This window comes from Acipenser ruthenus, chromosome 50 (genome assembly GCF_902713425.1).
Source record: "Acipenser ruthenus chromosome 50, fAciRut3.2 maternal haplotype, whole genome shotgun sequence".
NCBI lineage: Eukaryota > Metazoa > Chordata > Actinopteri > Acipenseriformes > Acipenseridae > Acipenser > Acipenser ruthenus.
This window is the reverse complement of record NC_081238.1, coordinates 8,431,973-8,457,263: the sequence shown is the minus strand read 5'-3', so window position 1 is coordinate 8,457,263 and position 25,291 is coordinate 8,431,973. Positions and strand designations below refer to the sequence as shown.

At 35.1% G+C, this 25,291-nt stretch overlaps 3 protein-coding genes across 4 annotated transcripts in view; all 3 read left to right on the top strand.

Moving 5' to 3' along the window:
* LOC117965878 (zinc finger protein 501-like) overlaps positions 1 to 25,291 on the top strand; it is a 628,111-nt gene that overhangs the window by 107,082 nt on the left and 495,738 nt on the right. The gene's annotated exons all lie outside the window — the stretch shown is intronic.
* LOC131722023 (zinc finger protein OZF-like) overlaps positions 1 to 25,291 on the top strand; it is a 307,153-nt gene that overhangs the window by 144,931 nt on the left and 136,931 nt on the right. The window lies entirely within an intron of this gene.
* LOC131722019 (zinc finger protein 79-like) lies at positions 1,433 to 20,108 on the top strand. The gene is made up of 3 exons (XM_059015571.1): positions 1,433 to 2,087; positions 17,142 to 17,462; positions 18,424 to 20,108. The coding sequence occupies exons 1-3, from the start codon at positions 1,817 to 1,819 to the stop codon at positions 19,425 to 19,427; spliced, it is 1,596 nt and encodes a 531-aa protein (XP_058871554.1). The 5' UTR covers positions 1,433 to 1,816; the 3' UTR covers positions 19,428 to 20,108.

The following is a 25,291-nucleotide window of genomic DNA, read 5'->3' as shown; positions in this document are numbered from 1 at the left end:
CGGAGTTGGTATAGTCCTTTCTCTATCAGGCGGCAGCAGCGTCGATGCTGCGAGTTTCACGCAGATATATAATCTGTGTTTCGTGTAATTATATTGATATTTCCCGTCCTCTTCTTCCGAGTGAGATGTTCAAACACTAACGTGATACCCCTGATAATGTTTTTCAGAAGTATATCAGGTTAATTCAAGTTGAGCGCCGTTGTCACAAACAGATCCACAATGGCGCAGGCATGCTCGCAGTTTCATAGCTTTCTCTTCGCTAGTCTTGGAGGTTCAGGGCGTGTGAACTTGTTTTTGGTAAATACAGAACAGGGTCGCAGAAAGGTCATTCTTTACGAGTAAACTTCCAGGCAGTAACCTCTGCTATTTCTACCCCATGCTTTTATTTCGTTTCTCTTAAACTGTCTTATTGTCTCCTATTCTTTATCCAGGACAGTATTCCTCCCTGCTGTCCAGCGGCACAGATTTAGACTCTTCCTCAGACTGCGCTGCGAACTAAACCAGGCAACAGAGCCGCGTCCACAGCAGCAGAAGAGTCACCAGCAATGAGACACGCCAAGGAGTGCGCTGCTCTGTGAGACTCGAGGGGACGCGTTATCAAAGCGCTTCCTCCAGCCTTTAATTAACTGCTATTGATTTAAAAAAGGACAAGACATCATGTTAATGTTACAACATGAAAAACTAAACACACTGAGAGTGCTGAAGAGGGCTTGAAATACAGTGTATCACTCAGCTGTGTGGTTCTAGTTTTGTAAAATGAACAGGTGGTTTACCTCTTTAAAATAAATAGGAGTTAATTAAAGACTGGTGTAAAAGCTTTGAAAAGATGTCCTGAGGTGTCTTATTGTGATTAAAAAGCGTCCCATTCCTCAAGAAAACCCTGAGAGGCGTTAGAATACTAAAGCTCTTTGAATGAAATGCTTTTTATTATATGAATAACTACCCAGTGGAGTGACAGAGCAGGTTAATAAACTAAATGTATTGAATGAATAATGAAATCAGATATTATTAATGTCTTAGCAGACACCCTTATCCAGGGCAACTTAAAATTGTTACAAGATATCACATTATTTTTATATACAATTACCCATTTATACAGTTGGGTTTTTACTGGAGCAATCTAGGTAAATTACCTTGCTCAAGGGTACAGCAGCAGTGTCCCCCACCTGGGATTGAACCCACGACCCTCTGGTCAAGAGTCCAGAGTCCAGAGTCCTAACCACTACTCCACACTGCTGCCCAGATAATATGTCAGAGAAACTCATAAATCAGTTTAGCATTATTTTATTTTTTTTACATGTTTAAACCTTTAGAATAAATATCGGAATATTTGAAAAGTATAATAATTGTGTGGAAAAAGAGTCAAATCATTTTAATTTGTATTACAAATCATTCATAAGATAATGACATGTCTCGAAGGTGATTCACACCCCCTGACTAGGTGGCAGTAGCACATGGAGTGAGGATTGGATCTGCTTGCTACACACTTCTTTGTCATCCAGCGCTCGTCTCTTGTTTTGCGCCGCGGCTGCTCCTGCGCAGGACCTCTTGAGAAGCTGCGCGGCTCTGCAGACTTTTAAACCCGTGGATGCGTGACCTGGATCTGAATCTGGACACGTTTTCCGCAGAATGTGCTCAGACTTAGTACCTGGAATAGAAAGGGCTGCTGCTGCGTGCAAAGTCTGTGTGTGATGCATATATTTGAATGGGAAGGCTACGATAAAAACAGATATATCTTACTAAATACAAACCGAAGGCTGTGTTTCTGAATGCAAAGAGGATTCCGCTAGAGCAGTTTCAAACTAAACCAGTGAAGATGGACGTCAGTGTCTCCGTGTCGTTGTTTCAAGACGAGCTCGCCTCCACCGTCGAGCTCGCAGTGAAAGCGGCTGCAGACAGCGTCGTGTGCGCGATTACTGAAGCTGTGGGCAGCAAATTCACTGAATTACAAGAGGACATGTCTGCAGTGAAGAGAGAGAATGAAAGTCTGAAGCTGAGATTGGAAATATCAGAGAGCGAGCTGAAAGCCGTGCGAGGGTGTATAAACGCTGCACATGCAGACATTAAACAGCCTTTCATATTTCAAGGTAAGATGGGTTTTATTGGGTGGTATTGCTCGGTCAATCCAACACCTCAAACCACCTTCTACTGGAAAGATCTTGGGTCGAATCTCTCTTCAGACGCGTTTTAAAGTGTTTGATTATTATAAGCGCTGTTAATAGCACAGCTCTGTCCTAATATTGGTTATAAGGAGTCTAATTGAGGCATTGTGTTATTTTATAGATTATAAGAACGTAGTGCATCTAACCTAGTCTAATTCATATTTAAATAGGTATTCTAGAAACTAAGAAACTACTATATTGGTAAGTCTTAACCAGTCTGTAATTAGAGAGTCTTACACGGTGTCCTTCAGGTAAAGTGATGTCTTGTTTAGAGTCCCACTGAGAGTCACAGACCATATTACAGAGCTTTAGAATAATGATTTGGGACCTCATATCAACACACAGCAGCGCATCGTGTTTTCGTGTTTGACTGCACATCTGTTTTTAGATAAATGCTTTCATTGTCTTCAGCTCCAGTGCTGTGTTTGTCTTTGGTAGAGTCGCGGCTCATTATTTTGCTGTAGCCCTGTTTCCTTATTGTTAAACACACACATTTACAGCGATCTTTACAGACAGAACTGGGTGAATACAGGGGGCGGCATCAGCACCCTGCCTTAATATATTATAATAACTTATAATAATTATAATAACAGTGTGTATTATTAAGAATGGATAGTGGTGCAGTATATATTATACTATAACAGTGTGTATTATTAAGAATGGATAGCGGTGCAGTATATATTATACTATAACAGTGTGTATTAAGAATGGATAGTGGTGCAGTATATATTATACTATAACAGTGTGTATTATTAAGAATGGATAGTGGTGCAGTATATATTATACTATAACAGTGTGTATTATTAAGAATGGATAGTGGTGCAGTATATATTATACTATAACAGTGTGTATTATTAAGAATGGATAGTGGTGCAGTATATATTATACTATAACAGTGTGTATTATTAAGAATGGATAGTGGTGCAGTATATATTATACTATAACAGTGTGTATTATTAAGAATGGATAGTGGTGCAGTATATATTATACTATAACAGTGTGTATTAAGAATGGATAGTGGTGCAATATATATTATACTATAACAGTGTGTATTATTAAGAATGGATAGTGGTGCAGTATATATTATACTATAACAGTGTGTATTATTAAGAATGGATAGTGGTACAGTATATATTATACTATAACAGTGTGTATTATTAAGAATGGATAGTGGTGCAGTATATATTATACTATAACAGTGTGTTAAGAATGGATAGTGGTGCAGTATATATTATACTATAACAGTGTGTAGTATTAAGAATGGATAGTGGTGCAGTATATATTATACTATAACAGTGTGTATTATTAAGAATGGATAGTGGTGCAGTATATATTATACTATAACAGTGTGTATTATTAAGAATGGATAGTGGTGCAGTATATATTATACTATAACAGTGTGTATTATTAAGAATGGATAGTGGTGCAGTATATATTATACTATAACAGTGTGTATTATTAAGAATGGATAGTGGTGCAGTATATATTATACTATAACAGTGTGTATTATTAAGAATGGATAGTGGTGCAGTATATATTATACTATAACAGTGTGTATTAAGAATGGATAGTGGTGCAGTATATATTATACTATAGCAGTGTATTATTAAGAATGGATAGTGGTGCAGTATATATTATACTATAACAGTGTGTATTATTAAGAATGGATAGTGGTGCAGTATATATTATACTATAACAGTGTGTATTATTAAGAATGGATAGTGGTGCAGTATATATTATACTATAACAGTGTGTATTATTAAGAATGGATAGTGGTACAGTATATATTATACTATAACAGTGTGTATTAAGAATGGATAGTGGTACAGTATATATTATACTATAACAGTGTGTATTATTAAGAATGGATAGTGGTGCGGTATATATTATACTATAACAGTGTGTATTATTAAGAATGGATAGTGGTGCGGTATATATTATACTATAACAGTGTGTATTATTAAGAATGGATAGTGGTGCGGTATATATTATACTATAACAGTGTGTATTATTAAGAATGGATAGTGGTGCAGTATATATTATACTATAACAGTGTGTATTAAGAATGGATAGTGGTGCAGTATATATTATACTATAACAGTGTGTATTATTAAGAATGGATAGTGGTGCAGTATATATTATACTATAACAGTGTGTATTATTAAGAATGGATAGTGGTGCAGTATATATTATACTATAACAGTGTGTATTAAGAATGGATAGTGGTGCAGTATATATTATACTATAACAGTGTGTATTATTAAGAATGGATAGTGGTGCAGTATATATTATACTATAACAGTGTGTATTATTAAGAATGGATAGTGGTGCAGTATATATTATACTATAACAGTGTGTATTATTAAGAATGGATAGTGGTGCAGTATATATTATACTACAACAGTGTGTATTATTAAGAATGGATAGTGGTGCAGTATATATTATACTATAACAGTGTGTATTATTAAGAATGGATAGTGGTACAGTATATATTATACTATAACAGTGTGTATTATTAAGAATGGATAGTGGTATAGTATATATTATACTATAACAGTGTGTATTATTAAGAATGGATAGTGGTACAGTATATATTATACTATAACAGTGTGTATTATTAAGAATGGATAGTGGTGCAGTATATATTATACTATAACAGTGTGTATTATTAAGAATGGATAGTGGTGCAGTATATATTATACTATAACAGTGTGTATTATTAAGAATGGATAGCGGTGCAGTATATATTATACTATAACAGTGTGTATTATTAAGAATGGATAGTGGTGCAGTATATATTATACTATAACAGTGTGTATTATTAAGAATGGATAGTGGTGCAGTATATATTATACTATAACAGTGTGTATTATTAAGAATGGATAGTGGTGCAGTATATATTATACTATAACAGTGTGTATTATTAAGAATGGATAGCGGTGCAGTATATATTATACTATAACAGTGTGTATTAAGAATGGATAGTGGTACAGTATATATTATACTATAACAGTGTGTATTATTAAGAATGGATAGTGGTACAGTATATATTATACTATAACAGTGTGTATTATTAAGAATGGATAGTGGTACAGTATATATTATACTATAACAGTGTGTATTATTAAGAATGGATAGTGGTACAGTATATATTATACTATAACAGTGTGTATTATTAAGAATGGATAGTGGTGCAGTATATATTATACTATAACAGTGTGTATTAAGAATGGATAGTGGTGCAGTATATATTATACTATAACAGTGTGTATTAAGAATGGATAGTGGTGCAGTATATATTATACTATAACAGTGTGTATTATTAAGAATGGATAGTGGTGCAGTATATATTATACTATAACAGTGTGTATTATTAAGAATGGATAGTGGTACAGTATATATTATACTATAACAGTGTGTATTATTAAGAATGGATAGTGGTGCAGTATATATTATACTATAACAGTGTGTATTAAGAATGGATAGTGGTGCAGTATATATTATACTATAACAGTGTGTATTAAGAATGGATAGTGGTGCAGTATATATTATACTATAACAGTGTGTATTAAGAATGGATAGTGGTGCAGTATATATTATACTATAACAGTGTGTATTATTAAGAATGGATAGTGGTGCAGTATATATTATACTATAACAGTGTGTATTAAGAATGGATAGTGGTGCAGTATATATTATACTATAACAGTGTGTATTAAGAATGGATAGTGGTGCAGTATATATTATACTATAACAGTGTGTATTATTAAGAATGGATAGTGGTGCAGTATATATTATACTATAACAGTGTGTATTATTAAGAATGGATAGTGGTGCAGTATATATTATACTATAACAGTGTGTATTATTAAGAATGGATAGTGGTACAGTATATATTATACTATAACAGTGTGTATTATTAAGAATGGATAGTGGTGCAGTATATATTATACTATAACAGTGTGTATTAAGAATGGATAGTGGTGCAGTATATATTATACTATAACAGTGTGTATTATTAAGAATGGATAGTGGTGCAGTATATATTATACTATAACAGTGTGTATTATTAAGAATGGATAGTGGTGCAGTATATATTATACTATAACAGTGTGTATTATTAAGAATGGATAGTGGTACAGTATATATTATACTATAACAGTGTGTATTAAGAATGGATAGTGCTGCAGTATATATTATACTATAACAGTGTGTATTATTAAGAATGGATAGTGGTACAGTATATATTATACTATAACAGTGTGTATTATTAAGAATGGATAGTGGTGCAGTATATATTATACTATAACAGTGTGTATTATTAAGAATGGATAGTGGTGCAGTATATATTATACTATAACAGTGTGTATTATTAAGAATGGATAGTGGTGCAGTATATATTATACTATAACAGTGTCTATTAAGAATGGATAGTGGTGCAGTATATATTATACTATAACAGTGTGTATTATTAAGAATGGATAGTGGTGCAGTATATATTATACTATAACAGTGTGTATTATTAAGAATGGATAGTGGTGCAGTATATATTATACTATAACAGTGTGTATTATTAAGAATGGATAGTGGTGCAGTATATATTATACTATAACAGTGTGTATTATTAAGAATGGATAGCGCTGCAGTATATATTATACTATAACAGTGTGTATTAAGAATGGATAGTGGTGCAGTATATATTATACTATAACAGTGTGTATTATTAAGAATGGATAGTGGTGCAGTATATATTATACTATAACAGTGTGTATTATTAAGAATGGATAGTGGTGCAGTATATATTATACTATAACAGTGTGTATTAAGAATGGATAGTGGTGCAGTATATATTATACTATAACAGCGTGTATTATTAAGAATGGATAGTGGTGCAGTATATATTATACTATAACAGTGTGTATTAAGAATGGATAGCGGTGCAGTATATATTATACTATAACAGTGTGTATTAAGAATGGATAGTGGTGCAGTATATATTATACTATAACAGTGTGTATTAAGAATGGATAGTGGTGCAGTATATATTATACTATAACAGTGTGTATTAAGAATGGATAGTGGTGCAGTATATATTATACTATAACTGTGTGTATTATTAAGAATGGATAGTGGTGCAGTATATATTATACTATAACAGTGTGTATTATTAAGAATGGATAGTGGTGCAGTATATATTATACTATAACAGTGTATTATTAAGAATGGATAGTGGTGCAGTATATATTATACTATAACAGTGTATTATTAAGAATGGATAGTGGTGCAGTATATATTATACTATAACAGTGTGTATTATTAAGAATGGATAGTGGTGCAGTATATATTATACTATAACAGTGTGTATTATTAAGAATGGATAGTGGTGCAGTATATATTATACTATAACAGTGTGTATTAAGAATGGATAGTGGTGCAGTATATATTATACTATAACAGTGTGTATTATTAAGAATGGATAGTGGTGCAGTATATATTATACTATAACAGTGTGTATTATTAAGAATGGATAGTGGTGCAGTATATATTATACTATAACAGTGTGTATTAAGAATGGATAGTGGTGCAGTATATATTATACTATAACAGCGTGTATTATTAAGAATGGATAGTGGTGCAGTATATATTATACTATAACAGTGTGTATTAAGAATGGATAGCGGTGCAGTATATATTATACTATAACAGTGTGTATTAAGAATGGATAGTGGTGCAGTATATATTATACTATAACAGTGTGTATTAAGAATGGATAGTGGTGCAGTATATATTATACTATAACAGTGTGTATTAAGAATGGATAGTGGTGCAGTATATATTATACTATAACAGTGTGTATTATTAAGAATGGATAGTGGTGCAGTATATATTATACTATAACAGTGTGTATTAAGAATGGATAGTGGTGCAGTATATATTATACTATAACAGTGTGTATTATTAAGAATGGATAGTGGTGCAGTATATATTATACTATAACAGTGTGTATTAAGAATGGATAGCGGTGCAGTATATATTATACTATAACAGTGTGTATTAAGAATGGATAGTGGTGCAGTATATATTATACTATAACAGTGTGTATTAAGAATGGATAGTGGTGCAGTATATATTATACTATAACAGTGTGTATTAAGAATGGATAGTGGTGCAGTATATATTATACTATAACTGTGTGTATTATTAAGAATGGATAGTGGTGCAGTATATATTATACTATAACAGTGTGTATTATTAAGAATGGATAGTGGTGCAGTATATATTATACTATAACAGTGTATTATTAAGAATGGATAGTGGTGCAGTATATATTATACTATAACAGTGTGTATTATTAAGAATGGATAGTGGTGCAGTATATATTATACTATAACAGTGTGTATTATTAAGAATGGATAGTGGTGCAGTATATATTATACTATAACAGTGTGTATTAAGAATGGATAGTGTTGCAGTATATATTATACTATAACAGTGTGGATTATTAAGAATGGATAGTGGTGCAGTATATATTATACTATAACAGTGTGTATTAAGAATGGATAGTGGTGCAGTATATATTATACTATAACAGTGTGTATTATTAAGAATGGATAGTGGTGCAGTATATATTATACTATAACAGTGTGTATTAAGAATGGATAGTGGTGCAGTATATATTATACTATAACAGTGTATATTATTAAGAATGGATAGTGGTGCAGTATATATTATACTATAACAGTGTGTATTAAGAATGGATAGTGGTACAGTATATATTATACTATAACAGTGTGTATTATTAAGAATGGATAGTGGTGCAGTATATATTATACTATAACAGTGTGTATTAAGAATGGATAGTGGTGCAGTATATATTATACTATAACAGTGTGTATTATTAAGAATGGATAGTGGTGCAGTATATATTATACTATAACAGTGTGTATTAAGAATGGATAGTGGTGCAGTATATATTATACTATAACAGTGTGTATTATTAAGAATGGATAGTGGTGCAGTATATATTATACTATAACAGTGTGTATTATTAAGAATGGATAGTGGTGCAGTATATATTATACTATAACAGTGTGTATTATTAAGAATGGATAGTGGTGCAGTATATATTATACTATAACAGTGTGTATTATTAAGAATGGATAGTGGTGCAGTATATATTATACTATAACAGTGTGTATTAAGAATGGATAGTGGTGCAGTATATATTATACTATAACAGTGTGTATTATTAAGAATGGATAGTGGTGCAGTATATATTATACTATAACAGTGTGTATTAAGAATGGATAGTGGTGCAGTATATATTATACTATAACAGTGTGTATTATTAAGAATGGATAGTGGTGCAGTATATATTATACTATAACAGTGTGTATTATTAAGAATGGATAGTGGTGCAGTATATATTATACTATAACAGTGTGTATTATTAAGAATGGATAGTGGTGCAGTATATATTATACTATAACAGTGTGTATTATTAAGAATGGATAGTGGTGCAGTATATATTATACTATAACAGTGTCTATTAAGAATGGATAGTGGTGCAGTATATATTATACTATAACAGTGTGTATTATTAAGAATGGATAGTGGTGCAGTATATATTATACTATAACAGTGTGTATTATTAAGAATGGATAGTGGTGCAGTATATATTATACTATAACAGTGTGTATTATTAAGAATGGATAGTGGTACAGTATATATTATACTATAACAGTGTGTATTATTAAGAATGGATAGTGGTGCAGTATATATTATACTATAACAGTGTGTATTATTAAGAATGGATAGTGGTGCAGTATATATTATACTATAACAGTGTGTATTAAGAATGGATAGTGGTGCAGTATATATTATACTATAACAGTGTGTATTATTAAGAATGGATAGTGGTGCAGTATATATTATACTATAACAGTGTGTATTATTAAGAATGGATAGTGGTGCAGTATATATTATACTATAACAGTGTGTATTATTAAGAATGGATAGTGGTACAGTATATATTATACTATAACAGTGTGTATTATTAAGAATGGATAGTGGTACAGTATATATTATACTATAACAGTGTGTATTATTAAGAATGGATAGTGGTACAGTATATATTATACTATAACAGTGTGTATTATTAAGAATGGATAGTGGTGCAGTATATATTATACTATAACAGTGTGTATTATTAAGAATGGATAGTGGTGCAGTATATATTATACTATAACAGTGTGTATTATTAAGAATGGATAGCGGTGCAGTATATATTATACTATAACAGTGTGTATTATTAAGAATGGATAGTGGTGCAGTATATATTATACTATAACAGTGTGTATTATTAAGAATGGATAGTGGTGCAGTATATATTATACTATAACAGCGTGTATTATTAAGAATGGATAGTGGTGCAGTATATATTATACTATAACAGTGTGTATTATTAAGAATGGATAGTGGTGCAGTATATATTATACTATAACAGTGTGTATTATTAAGAATGGATAGCGGTGCAGTATATATTATACTATAACAGTGTGTATTAAGAATGGATAGTGGTACAGTATATATTATACTATAACAGTGTGTATTATTAAGAATGGATAGTGGTACAGTATATATTATACTATAACAGTGTGTATTAAGAATGGATAGTGGTGCAGTATATATTATACTATAACAGTGTGTATTAAGAATGGATAGTGGTACAGTATATATTATACTATAACAGTGTGTATTAAGAATGGATAGTGGTGCAGTATATATTATACTATAACAGTGTGTATTATTAAGAATGGATAGTGGTGCAGTATATATTATACTATAACAGTGTGTATTATTAAGAATGGATAGTGGTACAGTATATATTATACTATAACAGTGTGTATTATTAAGAATGGATAGTGGTGCAGTATATATTATACTATAACAGTGTGTATTAAGAATGGATAGTGGTGCAGTATATATTATACTATAACAGTGTGTATTATTAAGAATGGATAGTGGTGCAGTATATATTATACTATAACAGTGTGTATTAAGAATGGATAGTGGTGCAGTATATATTATACTATAACAGTGTGTATTAAGAATGGATAGTGGTGCAGTATATATTATACTATAACAGTGTGTATTATTAAGAATGGATAGTGGTGCAGTATATATTATACTATAACAGTGTGTATTATTAAGAATGGATAGTGGTGCAGTATATATTATACTATAACAGTGTGTATTATTAAGAATGGATAGCGGTGCAGTATATATTATACTATAACAGTGTGTATTAAGAATGGATAGCGGTGCAGTATATATTATACTATAACAGCGTGTATTATTAAGAATGGATAGTGGTGCAGTATATATTATACTATAACAGTGTGTATTATTAAGAATGGATAGTGGTACAGTATATATTATACTATAACAGTGTGTATTAAGAATGGATAGTGGTGCAGTATATATTATACTATAACAGTGTGTATTATTAAGAATGGATAGTGGTGCAGTATATATTATACTATAACAGTGTGTATTATTAAGAATGGATAGTGGTGCAGTATATATTATACTATAACAGTGTGTATTATTAAGAATGGATAGTGGTACAGTATATATTATACTATAACAGTGTGTATTAAGAATGGATAGTGGTGCAGTATATATTATACTATAACAGTGTGTATTATTAAGAATGGATAGTGGTGCAGTATATATTATACTATAACAGTGTGTATTAAGAATGGATAGTGGTGCAGTATATATTATACTATAACAGTGTGTATTATTAAGAATGGATAGTGGTGCAGTATATATTATACTATAACAGTGTGTATTATTAAGAATGGATAGTGGTACAGTATATATTATACTATAACAGTGTGTATTATTAAGAATGGATAGTGGTGCAGTATATATTATACTATAACAGTGTGTATTATTAAGAATGGATAGTGGTGCAGTATATATTATACTATAACAGTGTGTATTATTAAGAATGGATAGTGGTACAGTATATATTATACTATAACAGTGTGTATTATTAAGAATGGATAGTGGTGCAGTATATATTATACTATAACAGTGTGTATTAAGAATGGATAGTGGTGCAGTATATATTATACTATAACAGTGTGTATTATTAAGAATGGATAGTGGTGCAGTATATATTATACTATAACAGTGTGTATTAAGAATGGATAGTGGTGCAGTATATATTATACTATAACAGTGTGTATTATTAAGAATGGATAGTGGTGCAGTATATATTATACTATAACAGTGTGTATTATTAAGAATGGATAGTGGTGCAGTATATATTATACTATAACAGTGTGTATTATTAAGAATGGATAGTGGTACAGTATATATTATACTATAACAGTGTGTATTATTAAGAATGGATAGTGGTGCAGTATATATTATACTATAACAGTGTGTATTAAGAATGGATAGTGGTGCAGTATATATTATACTATAACAGTGTGTATTATTAAGAATGGATAGTGGTGCAGTATATATTATACTATAACAGTGTGTATTATTAAGAATGGATAGTGGTGCAGTATATATTATACTATAACAGTGTGTATTATTAAGAATGGATAGTGGTACAGTATATATTATACTATAACAGTGTGTATTAAGAATGGATAGTGCTGCAGTATATATTATACTATAACAGTGTGTATTATTAAGAATGGATAGTGGTACAGTATATATTATACTATAACAGTGTGTATTATTAAGAATGGATAGTGGTGCAGTATATATTATACTATAACAGTGTGTATTATTAAGAATGGATAGTGGTGCAGTATATATTATACTATAACAGTGTGTATTATTAAGAATGGATAGCGCTGCAGTATATATTATACTATAACAGTGTGTATTAAGAATGGATAGTGGTGCAGTATATATTATACTATAACAGTGTGTATTATTAAGAATGGATAGTGGTGCAGTATATATTATACTATAACAGTGTGTATTATTAAGAATGGATAGTGGTGCAGTATATATTATACTATAACAGTGTGTATTAAGAATGGATAGTGGTGCAGTATATATTATACTATAACAGCGTGTATTATTAAGAATGGATAGTGGTGCAGTATATATTATACTATAACAGTGTGTATTAAGAATGGATAGCGGTGCAGTATATATTATACTATAACAGTGTGTATTAAGAATGGATAGTGGTGCAGTATATATTATACTATAACAGTGTGTATTAAGAATGGATAGTGGTGCAGTATATATTATACTATAACAGTGTGTATTAAGAATGGATAGTGGTGCAGTATATATTATACTATAACTGTGTGTATTATTAAGAATGGATAGTGGTGCAGTATATATTATACTATAACAGTGTGTATTATTAAGAATGGATAGTGGTGCAGTATATATTATACTATAACAGTGTATTATTAAGAATGGATAGTGGTGCAGTATATATTATACTATAACAGTGTATTATTAAGAATGGATAGTGGTGCAGTATATATTATACTATAACAGTGTGTATTATTAAGAATGGATAGTGGTGCAGTATATATTATACTATAACAGTGTGTATTATTAAGAATGGATAGTGGTGCAGTATATATTATACTATAACAGTGTGTATTAAGAATGGATAGTGGTGCAGTATATATTATACTATAACAGTGTGTATTATTAAGAATGGATAGTGGTGCAGTATATATTATACTATAACAGTGTGTATTATTAAGAATGGATAGTGGTGCAGTATATATTATACTATAACAGTGTGTATTAAGAATGGATAGTGGTGCAGTATATATTATACTATAACAGCGTGTATTATTAAGAATGGATAGTGGTGCAGTATATATTATACTATAACAGTGTGTATTAAGAATGGATAGCGGTGCAGTATATATTATACTATAACAGTGTGTATTAAGAATGGATAGTGGTGCAGTATATATTATACTATAACAGTGTGTATTAAGAATGGATAGTGGTGCAGTATATATTATACTATAACAGTGTGTATTAAGAATGGATAGTGGTGCAGTATATATTATACTATAACTGTGTGTATTATTAAGAATGGATAGTGGTGCAGTATATATTATACTATAACAGTGTGTATTATTAAGAATGGATAGTGGTGCAGTATATATTATACTATAACAGTGTATTATTAAGAATGGATAGTGGTGCAGTATATATTATACTATAACAGTGTGTATTATTAAGAATGGATAGTGGTGCAGTATATATTATACTATAACAGTGTGTATTATTAAGAATGGATAGTGGTGCAGTATATATTATACTATAACAGTGTGTATTAAGAATGGATAGTGGTGCAGTATATATTATACTATAACAGTGTGGATTATTAAGAATGGATAGTGGTGCAGTATATATTATACTATAACAGTGTGTATTATTAAGAATGGATAGTGGTGCAGTATATATTATACTATAACAGTGTGTATTAAGAATGGATAGTGGTGCAGTATATATTATACTATAACAGTGTATATTATTAAGAATGGATAGTGGTGCAGTATATATTATACTATAACAGTGTGTATTAAGAATGGATAGTGGTACAGTATATATTATACTATAACAGTGTGTATTATTAAGAATGGATAGTGGTGCAGTATATATTATACTATAACAGTGTGTATTAAGAATGGATAGTGGTGCAGTATATATTATACTATAACAGTGTGTATTATTAAGAATGGATAGTGGTGCAGTATATATTATACTATAACAGTGTGTATTAAGAATGGATAGTGGTACAGTATATATTATACTATAACAGTGTGTATTATTAAGAATGGATAGTGGTGCAGTATATATTATACTATAACAGTGTGTATTATTAAGAATGGATAGTGGTGCAGTATATATTATACTATAACAGTGTGTATTATTAAGAATGGATAGTGGTGCAGTATATATTATACTATAACAGTGTGTATTAAGAATGGATAGTGGTGCAGTATATATTATACTATAACAGTGTGTATTATTAAGAATGGATAGTGGTGGTGTATATATTATACTATAACAGTGTGTATTATTAAGAATGGATAGTGGTGCAGTATATATTATACTATAACAGTGTGTATTAAGAATGGATAGTGGTACAGTATATATTATACTATAACAGTGTGTATTATTAAGAATGGATAGTGGTGCAGTATATATTATACTATAACAGTGTGTATTAAGAATGGATAGTGGTGCAGTATATATTATACTATAACAGTGTGTATTGAGAATGGATAGTGGTGCAGTATATATTATACTATAACAGTGTGTATTATTAAGAATGGATAGTGGTGCAGTATATATTATACTATAACAGTGTGTATTATTAAGAATGGATAGTGGTGCAGTATATATTATACTATAACAGTGTGTATTAAGAATGGATAGTGGTGCAGTATATATTATACTATAACAGTGTGTATTATTAAGAATGGATAGCGGTGCAGTATATATTATACTATAACAGTGTGTATTAAGAATGGATAGTGGTGCAGTATATATTATACTATAACAGTGTCTATTCTATTATTAAAATCTATCATTTGCTCAAAACAGCGTGAAGCTGCAGTTTGTTTGTTAGAAAAATTCTAATCATAAAATAAGTAAATAAAGTACATTGTTCAGCTGATGGTAAACAGAATTAGGAAACGATCGCTCATATTGTTTAAAATCCAGACACTTACTAATACAGAGTATAACAGAATTAGGAAACGATCGCTCATATTGTTTAAAATCCAGACACTTACTAATACAGGGTATAACAGAATTAGGAAACGAACGCTCATATTGTTTCAAAGCCAGACACTTACTAATACAGGGTATAACAGAATAGAAGGGATGTGATTGAATGTATATATACAGTTCACATGGCGTTGCACAAGTAAGCTTCCAATGTTGTTATTAATGATTATTACACAGGTGGAGTTTGTACAAAAAAACATATTGCTGCACTTTGAAGAGTCAGAATTGTGTAAATCACTTGTTTCCATGAAGCTGCTTTGAGAATCAGCAGCTCTCCTGCTGCAGCCCCTTGTCTGCTCGTTGTATTTGACACGTTGAAACTTGTATTCTGTGTTGACAGTTTCCATCCCAGCCATTATCACAATACAGTATGAGTTCACAGAAAGACATTCCTCAGACACTTTGCTGAGACTTACCTCTGTTGTCCTCAGCTGTTGTGCGGTTTCCTGCTGTGAGGGACAATGTGTTTTAATTTGTGAGTTAAAAAAGGGTAAAGTAACTGTATTAATTAAAAATAAATCAATAAAATAAGAGAAATAGCTCCTCTTAGACCCGCTGGCTTCATCTAGACAATGTGGGGAAGCTATTATTATTATTATTATTATTATTATTATTTATTTCTTAGCAGACGCCCTTATCCAGGGCGACTTACAATTATTACAAGATATCACATTATTTTTACATACAATTACCCTTTTATACAGTTGGGTTTTTACTGGAGCAATTTAGGTAAAGTACCTTGCTCAAGGGTACAGCAGCAGTGTCCCATACCCAATGTCCCATAGGGATTGAACCCACAACCCTCCGGTCAAGAGTCCAGAGCCCTAACCACTACGCCACACTGCTGCCCAACAAGATGCTCGGATATATTGTGAAAAGTGTTGAATTTAAATCAAGGGAAGTAATGTTAAAACTTTACAATGCATTAGCAAGACCACATCTAGAATATTCTGTTCAGTTCTGGTCACCGCGTTACAAAAAGGATACTGCTGCTCTAGAAAGAGTGCAAAGAAGAGCAACCAGAATTATCCCGGGTTTAAAAGGCGTATGCAGACAGACTAAAAGAATTGAATCTATTCAGTCATTCTGACAAGGGGCTGGCTTTGTAGAGGAGCCTAGCTAGTAAGTAAGAGTTGTAATTTTATACAATTTTGTTTCCCACAGATCCCATAGAGAGCCACGCTATCCCCGAATCTGAAGCACAGGAAGGGCCAAAGATAGAAGCAGTTTACACACAAGAGGAGTCCTTTGAGCAGGAGTGGTGTGCAAGTCTAATACAGGTTACAGAGCTGCCATGTGTTAAAGATGAAGACGTCCCTGAACAGGAGTGTGTTCCTATTAAAGAGGAATTCATAGAACAGGAATGTGTCTCCATCCCAGAGGAACTTCCTACTGAAAATAATGTCTGTACACTTGAGGAGAACAACAAGCTGGGATCCAACCTGTGTGATGATTCTCCATCTGGATGTGATCTGGGATTTGGAGGTAATCCCACAAAACAAGCAGCATTGAGCTGCCTATTGATCCAGAACCTGGTACTGAACACCAGAAGTGTGCTTGAGATTAATATATTAACCAAGGGGAACTGCCCATCCACTATGTCAACAAGGACATCACTGTGCTTGCTCCTGAGGCACCTGCTAGATGTGCAGCCACTGCCACGCCTCTTTAGAATGCTGTGAGATCAGCGCTGTCCAATAACGCTAGATGTGCAGCCACTGCCACGCCTCTTTAGAATGCTGTGAGATCAGCGCTGTCCAATCACGTTAGATGTGCAGCCGCTGCCACGCCTCTTTAGAATGCTGTGAGATCAGCGCTGTCCAATCACGCTCCTGGAGTCCATTCCACTCCTCATTGAACAGGTTCACTTCTATAAAGTGCTGCTCCTGTGCCTGGATGGAGCTTTAATTGGTTCAATTAAACAACTCAGAACAGGGTTGGAACAAAGAGCAGGAGTGGAAGGGCCAGCTTTGGACACCCCTGTGTTAGATCTGTGCCTTTCCCCATTTCTGATAGACTGTTTGCAGTTGTGCTGCTCCCACAGCTTTACGGAGCTGCAGGGATCACATGTCCCATCACTGGGTGATGTCAGATCCAGTCGGGTTGCTTAGCGTCACCAGAAGAAACATTTCAGTAGAGCATTTCTGTGGAGAGTATGCAGCAGCATCGCCACAATGAGAGTGAACCCCGTATTGTATGACTCATCAGTCTTATTTTATTTCTTACACTTTATTCAAATACAATATCATTTTTAAACACTCATCTCACTACAACTATCCCAGGGACTGTAATGTTTGCTCTCAGCGGTTCATTTCACTCTTGTGCGTCTCACAGTAAGCATTGCTGTGTTATTATTGTCATGTTTATGACATGAAGCCCTGCAGAACAGTACATGTGGAAGAATGCTGTACAATAACCTTTGTCTCTCTTCTCTTTCTTTCTTTAGCTTCTAAAGTAGATGAAGGAGAACACGACTCCACTCTATCACCCCAGTGCAAAAACTCTTCTAGAGGCAAACCACAGAGCAAGAAACACAGAGAAACGACACCCCAAGAAGAGTATGTGAAGACATTGAGAACTCACTCAGTTACAATCCCTTCTTTACAAGACAGACACCCACTTACTGTGGAGAGTACAGAGACGCCACATTCTGCATGTTTTAACAATTCAGAAACCCAGGGCAGCTTGAAGACCTTACCTCATTCTATTAAAGATGGGAGGAGTTCTTGTCAATTAGACGTTCCTGAAACTCACAAGGGAAACCCCACAGGAGGGACTACGTGTTCCTGGGCTGATTGTGGGAAGAGTTTCAATCATATATCACTGCTTAAAAGACACCAGCGCATTCACACAGGAGAGAAACCTTCCCACATACAGACCAGTGATAAGAGTTTCACACAGTTAGGAAATCTTCATTCACACCAGCGCATTAACATAGGAGAGAAACCTTATCACTGTGATGTTTGTGGGAAGAGATTCAGTCTCATAGGAAACCTTAAAAAACACAAAGCCATTCACACAGGAGTGAAACCTCATCACTGTGATGTTTGTGGGAAGAGATTCAGACAGTTAGGAGACCTTAAAATCCACCAGCGCATTCACACAGGAGAGAAACCTCATCACTGCACTGAGTGTGGGAAGACATTCAGTCACATAGGAAACCTTAAAAAACACAAAGCCATTCACACAGGAGAGAAACCTCATCACTGTGATGTTTGTGATAAGAGATTCATACAGTTAGGAGACCTTAAAAGACACCAGAGCATTCACACAGGAGAGAAACCTCATCACTGCACTGAGTGTGGGAAGACATTCATTCACATAGGAAACCTTAAAAAACACAAAGTCATTCACACAGGAGAGAAACCTCATCACTGTGATGTTTGTGGGAAGAGATTCAGACAGTTACGAGACCTTAAAAGACACCATACAATTCACACAGGTGTGTAATCCTCTCCCTGCACTTAGTGTGTGAAGAAGTGAAGTCAGTTGCAGGCTCTCAGAACTCGAGAACATTCTCAGAATTGCAGACTGAATACAGAAATATTTTCTGAAAACAAAAGAATAAACCTGCTTGATAAACAGGGTCCCCCCTAATCACAATCTGTTCAGATCAAAAGCTCACAGACTCAAATATGAACGAGTACGTCTTGTATTCATCGTCTTGTTGAGCATTCGGATTGTGTTACCTCACATTAGTAATATATTAAATAGATTGTTATTATGAATGCACGTTTCTCTTTCCTTTCTCATGCGTTGCTCAGCCTCTTGCAGTGGGTTCTGTGGAACCTTCCCCCGATACCACGGTGAATCTGCGGCACCTCAAGACACAGCACAGTGTACTGCAGCTATCATGCAGGCACCTTGCAGTGTAAAGCAGTACTGTTTCCAGCAGGGGGCACCAGAGAGCTTTTAGGAATGTAATGGGCTGCATACCATTGCTTCTTAACGAGATGATTTCTGCTCAGGATGTGTTTAATACTGCCCTCTCTCTCTCTTGGGTACTCTATTAACAAACGCAGGTTCTGTGTTTTTAATATCAATTTGTTGATTGACAACGAGACTACTAAACCAAATAAAGTCTATATTAAAAATGTTTTGCTGCCTGTATTAAATGCTGTTTTAAATGTTGTTCAGTGTCTTGTCAATCAAGGATTTCATTTTAAAAGTCCAGTAATAAATACCGTAGATGTCCTTGTTTCTGCATTTCTTATATATACCATGACTGGAGCAGCTTTTTAAACTGCTGTCTGCTCATACAAGCGATCCATGTGCAATCAGGCATATATTTTGTCATTAAGTATTCTGTAGCTCTGTGGTTTATACAAATAGTTTTTACATGTTTAACTTGATGTTGCTTTGAAGCCCGTTTCAGTTCATCGCTTTCCTGTAAAATGTTCCCCGCGCTTACAAGTTTGTTATAACTTTTTATTATTTATGATTTTGGGAAATGCACTCTCGTTAGATATTTTATGATCTGTAGTTTCAAGTCGTTATTATTTGTAGTGTTTTAGATTGCAAGGTTGTGAGATTTTAAACAGCAATCTCACACGCCTGCATGGAAGTTAGAGTCAGGGATGGAGGATTTATAAACTGCAGAATCAGGAATGGAAGACAGAGCAGGCATTTTCAATACTTGGAAATGGGACTTTTAACAACAATGCCTCCATCTTTTGTTTGAAGTAGATTATGATTAGCTGCTCCACAGCTTAGTATGCAGCTCTGTACTGAATCCACAAGTTCATCGCAATTGACCCAGATGGTTCTCATTGCTGGCTTCATTAGGAGCACTAGGCACTGGGAAATGTAGTTCTGATGCCATTTTAAAATCCCAGAACTACATTCTCTTTAACAGATTTCCATAATTGCTGTGCGCTTCACCACTATCTGTGGAAGAGGCTGAAAGCAGAGACACGCAATGCTGTTACAAAGCAATGCCAGCAGCATTCATCTGGAGAGCCTGCACAACCTCTGCACCAGATTTACAGCCTAATAAAGTCAAGGATACCAAATCTGCTAACACAAATTCTGCGTTTCTGGAAAGAAAAAAAAACGTGCTAATGACAACTTGATATATTATTATTATTATTTAGCTGACACCTTTATCCAAGACGACTTACAGAAATCTGGGTGTGTGAACTACCTACAACACGTACAACAACGTCTCACCCGAAATACGGAGCACAAGGAGGTGAAGTGACTTGCTCAGGGTCACACACACACACACAGTGAGTCAGCCGGGATTTGAACCGGGGACCTCCTGGTTACAAGTCCTTTTTTTTAACCACTGGACCACAGAGCTTCCTAATAATTAACAGCTTTTGAGAACTTAAGAATTTAGCCAATTTGTGTGTTAACGCGTTAAAAAATAATAATAATAATAATAATAATAATATTAATAATAAAGGTTCGTACTCACGCAACCTGAGGCTTGCCAGGTAGAGTAGAAGAGCGAACACAGCCACCGGGATGAAGAATTTATAAAACCGCGCTGACCCCATTGCTTTACTGACCGTCTTCATTTGAAAAAAAAAATAAAACACTTTTTTCTTCCCTTTTTCCAGGACAGTTACCGCGTGAAACAAACGGCGAGAACTCTGGTTTCAACCGCTACACGCAACCCGACACACTTCATAACAGCGGACACGGATTTGAAATCCTATTGCAGTGTCTGTGCGTCTGTGTGTCTGTGCGACTGTGCGTCTGTGCGTCTGTCCTAACACTGGTGTTTTGCATTAAGAAAACAAATCGAACCAACCAAATAATCTGACATTCATCCCTAAATTCCACCTATTGTCATTTTTTGGAGAGTTTGTAAGTTTTAAAAGTTTCAGATTTTTGCTTTCTCTCTCTCTCTCTCTCTCTCTCTCTCTGGGTTTGTTTTTTGTAGATAAGGCAAAGATTTATCAAACAATGCAAGGTGAGGTTCAGTCTGACCTCTTAGTGTAGGCCTACATGCAAAAGTTTTAGAACACCCCCATTTTTCCAGTTTTTATTGAAATTTAAGCAGTTCAAGTCCAGTGAATAACCTGAAATGGTACAAAGGTAAGCGGTAAACTGCCAGAGGTTAAAAAAAAAAGTTTAGGTTACCAAAAATTGAAAAATAATGTACATTTCAGAGTTATACAAAAAGGCCTTTTTCAGGGAACAAGTAATGGGTTAACAACTTACAGCTATTCTGCAGCAATGGAAGTAAATTAAGCCTTGAAAGATGATGCTAACAATTCCTACAGGTGTCCCAACTTTTGTTGATTACTAACAAACCCTCTGTCTGTATAAAAGCAGTGTTGGAACAGACTGTGTTACTACACCCTCTTAAGCATTATTTGGACAGTATTGTACTGCAGGAAGTAGTATATTGCTCTCATAATGGCGAGAAAAAGGCAATTAACAAAGGAAGACAGACAGACCATTATAACCCTTAAAAGTGTAGGTCTTTCCTTTAGAGAAATTGCAAAAAAAGCCAAGGTGTCAGTGAGTACAGTTTCCTACACCATCAAAAGGCACTTGGAAACTGGAGGAAACTCTGACAGGAAGAGGTCTGGCAGACCCAAAGCCACAACAGAATCAGAAGACAAGTTTCTGAGAGTCAACAGCTTGCGTGATAGGCGGCTCACAGGACAACAGTTTCAAGCACAGCTTAACACTGGTCGAAGTAAGCAAGTCTCAGTTTCAACTGTGAAGAGAAGACTTCGAGCTGCAAGTTTGACAGGTCGAGTGGCAGTAAGAAAGCCATTGCTAAGATGGCAAAATAAGAAAAAGAGGCTTGCCTGGGCCATGAAACACCGCCAGTGGACTACTGAAGACTGGAAGAAGGTCTTATGGACCGATGAATCAAAATTTGAAATCTTGGGTTCATCACGCAGGGTTTTTGTACGCCGTCGAGTAGGTGAAAGGATGGTTCCTCGGTGTGTGACACCAACTGTCAAACATGGAGGAGGAAGCGTGATGGTCTGGGGCTCTTTTGCTGCATCCAGAGTCGGCGACCTGCACAGAGTGAGTGGCACCCTGAATCAAAACTGCTACCACAGCATTTTGCAGCGCCATGCAATACCCTCTAGTATACGCCTAGTTGGTCAGGGGTTCATCCTACAGCAAGATAATGACCCAAGACCCAAAACATACCTCCAGGCTATGTCAGAACTACCTTAGAAGAAAAGAACAAGACTGTAGGCTTCAAATCATGAAATGGCCAGCACAGTCTCCAGACTTAAACCCCATTGAGCTGGTTTGGGATGAACTGGACAGAAGGGTGAAAGCAAAGCAACCTACAAGTGCAACACATTTGTGGGAACTTCTGCAACAGTGTTGGGAAGAACTTTCCGAACAATATTTGATTTCCATTGCAGAAAGAATGCCAGAGTGTGTTCAGCTGTTATATCTGCAAAAGGTGGCTACTTTGATGAGTCAAAAATTTAGATTAAATTTTGTTAAACAAAACGATTCCATGATTTCTTTTTTTATCTCCAATTGTTTATTTGTTCTATGCTTTAATTTCAGAGTACATTGAGACATTAAACTGCGTAAATTTCAATAAAAACTGGAAAAATGGAGGTGTTCTAAAACTTTTGACCGGTAGTGTGTGTGTGTATATATATATATTCTACAAGACCAGTTTAAATTGCAATCTGTTTTAAGGGTATCGATGCCCCGTTTATCTCATCACTTACATGGGCGGTGCTCATTGCGGTTCTTCGCTTCTTAACCCAACATCAGCTGTCGGACTTCCCCGCTGTATTTTGTTTTTTTTTCGTTCAGATACAATGACACACACACCGCGCCGCTCCGTCACTCCGCCCCCGTGTGTCAATCCACGCCGTCAGACACGCCCCCCCCCCTCCCCCGAACACACGTGACGTCACAGGGTATGATTCTAACGAATGTAAAAAAAAAAACTAATCTTTTATGATTTGTTACGTAATAGGCTAACGTCACTCCTCTCCAGTGACTCTCACCTATATAGAAAAATAACAAAGTCACCTTTTCACGCACTGAGGGGCTAACTTGTCAAAAACGTCATGCAAAATACATATATCTTTATTTATTTTGTGGCTGTGCACCCATTGCCACGGCTACACACGATGCATGTCAACAGCGTGTACACACCACGGTGCTGCCGCGGAAGAAACAGCCATGAAACGCTCCCTCACAATCGGAGCAGCGGGGTCCCTGGATTGTAATGAAACGCTCCCTCACAATCGGAGCAGCGGGGTCCCTGGATTGTAATGAAACGCGCCCTCACAATCGGAGCAGCGGGGTCCCTGGATTGTAATGAAACGCTCCCTCACAATCGGAGCAGCGGGGTCCCTGGATTGTAATGAAACGCTCCCTCACAATCGTAGCAGCGGGGTCCCTGGATTGTAATGAAACGCTCCCTCACAATCGGAGCAGCGGGGTCCCTGGATTGTAATGAAACGCTCCCTCACAATCGGAGCAGCGGGGTCCCTGGATTGTAATGAAACGCTCCCTCACAATCGTAGCAGCGGGGTCCCTGGATTGTAATGAAACGCTCCCTCACAATCTGAGCAGCAGGGTCCCTGGATTGTAATGAAACGCTCCCTCACAATCTGAGCAGCAGGGTCCCTGGATTGTAATGAAACGCTCCCTCACAATCGGAGCAGCAGGGTCCCTGGATTGTAATGAAACGCTCCCTCACAATCGGAGCAGCGGGGTCCCTGGATTGTAATGAAACGCTCCCTCACAATCGGAGCAGCGGGGTCCCTGGATTGTAATGAAACGCGCCCTCACAATCGGAGCAGCGGGGTCCCTGGATTGTAATGAAACGCTCCCTCACAATCGTAGCAGCGGGGTCCCTGGATTGTAATGAAACGCTCCCTCACAATCTGAGCAGCAGGGTCCCTGGATTGTAATGAAACGCTCCCTCACAATCTGAGCAGCAGGGTCCCTGGATTGTAATGAAACGCTCCCTCACAATCGGAGCAGCAGGGTCCCTGGATTGTAATGAAAAGCTCCCTCACAATCGGAGCAGCAGGGTCCCTGGATTGTAATGAAACGCTCCCTCACAATCGGAGCAGCAGGGTCCCTGGATTGTAATGAAACGCTCCCTCACAATCGGAGCAGCGGGGTCCCTGGATTGTAATGAAACGCTCCCTCACAATCGGAGCAGCAGGGTCCCTGGATTGTAATGAAACGCTCCCTCACAATCGGAGCAGCGGGGTCCCTGGATTGTAATGAAACGCACCCTCACAATCGGAGCAGCAGGGTCCCTGGATTGTAATGAAACGCTCCTCTTGAACTGAACGGAGAGGCGAGGGGTGGACACGATGCGCCAGCTAACCTGATTACCCTTCAAA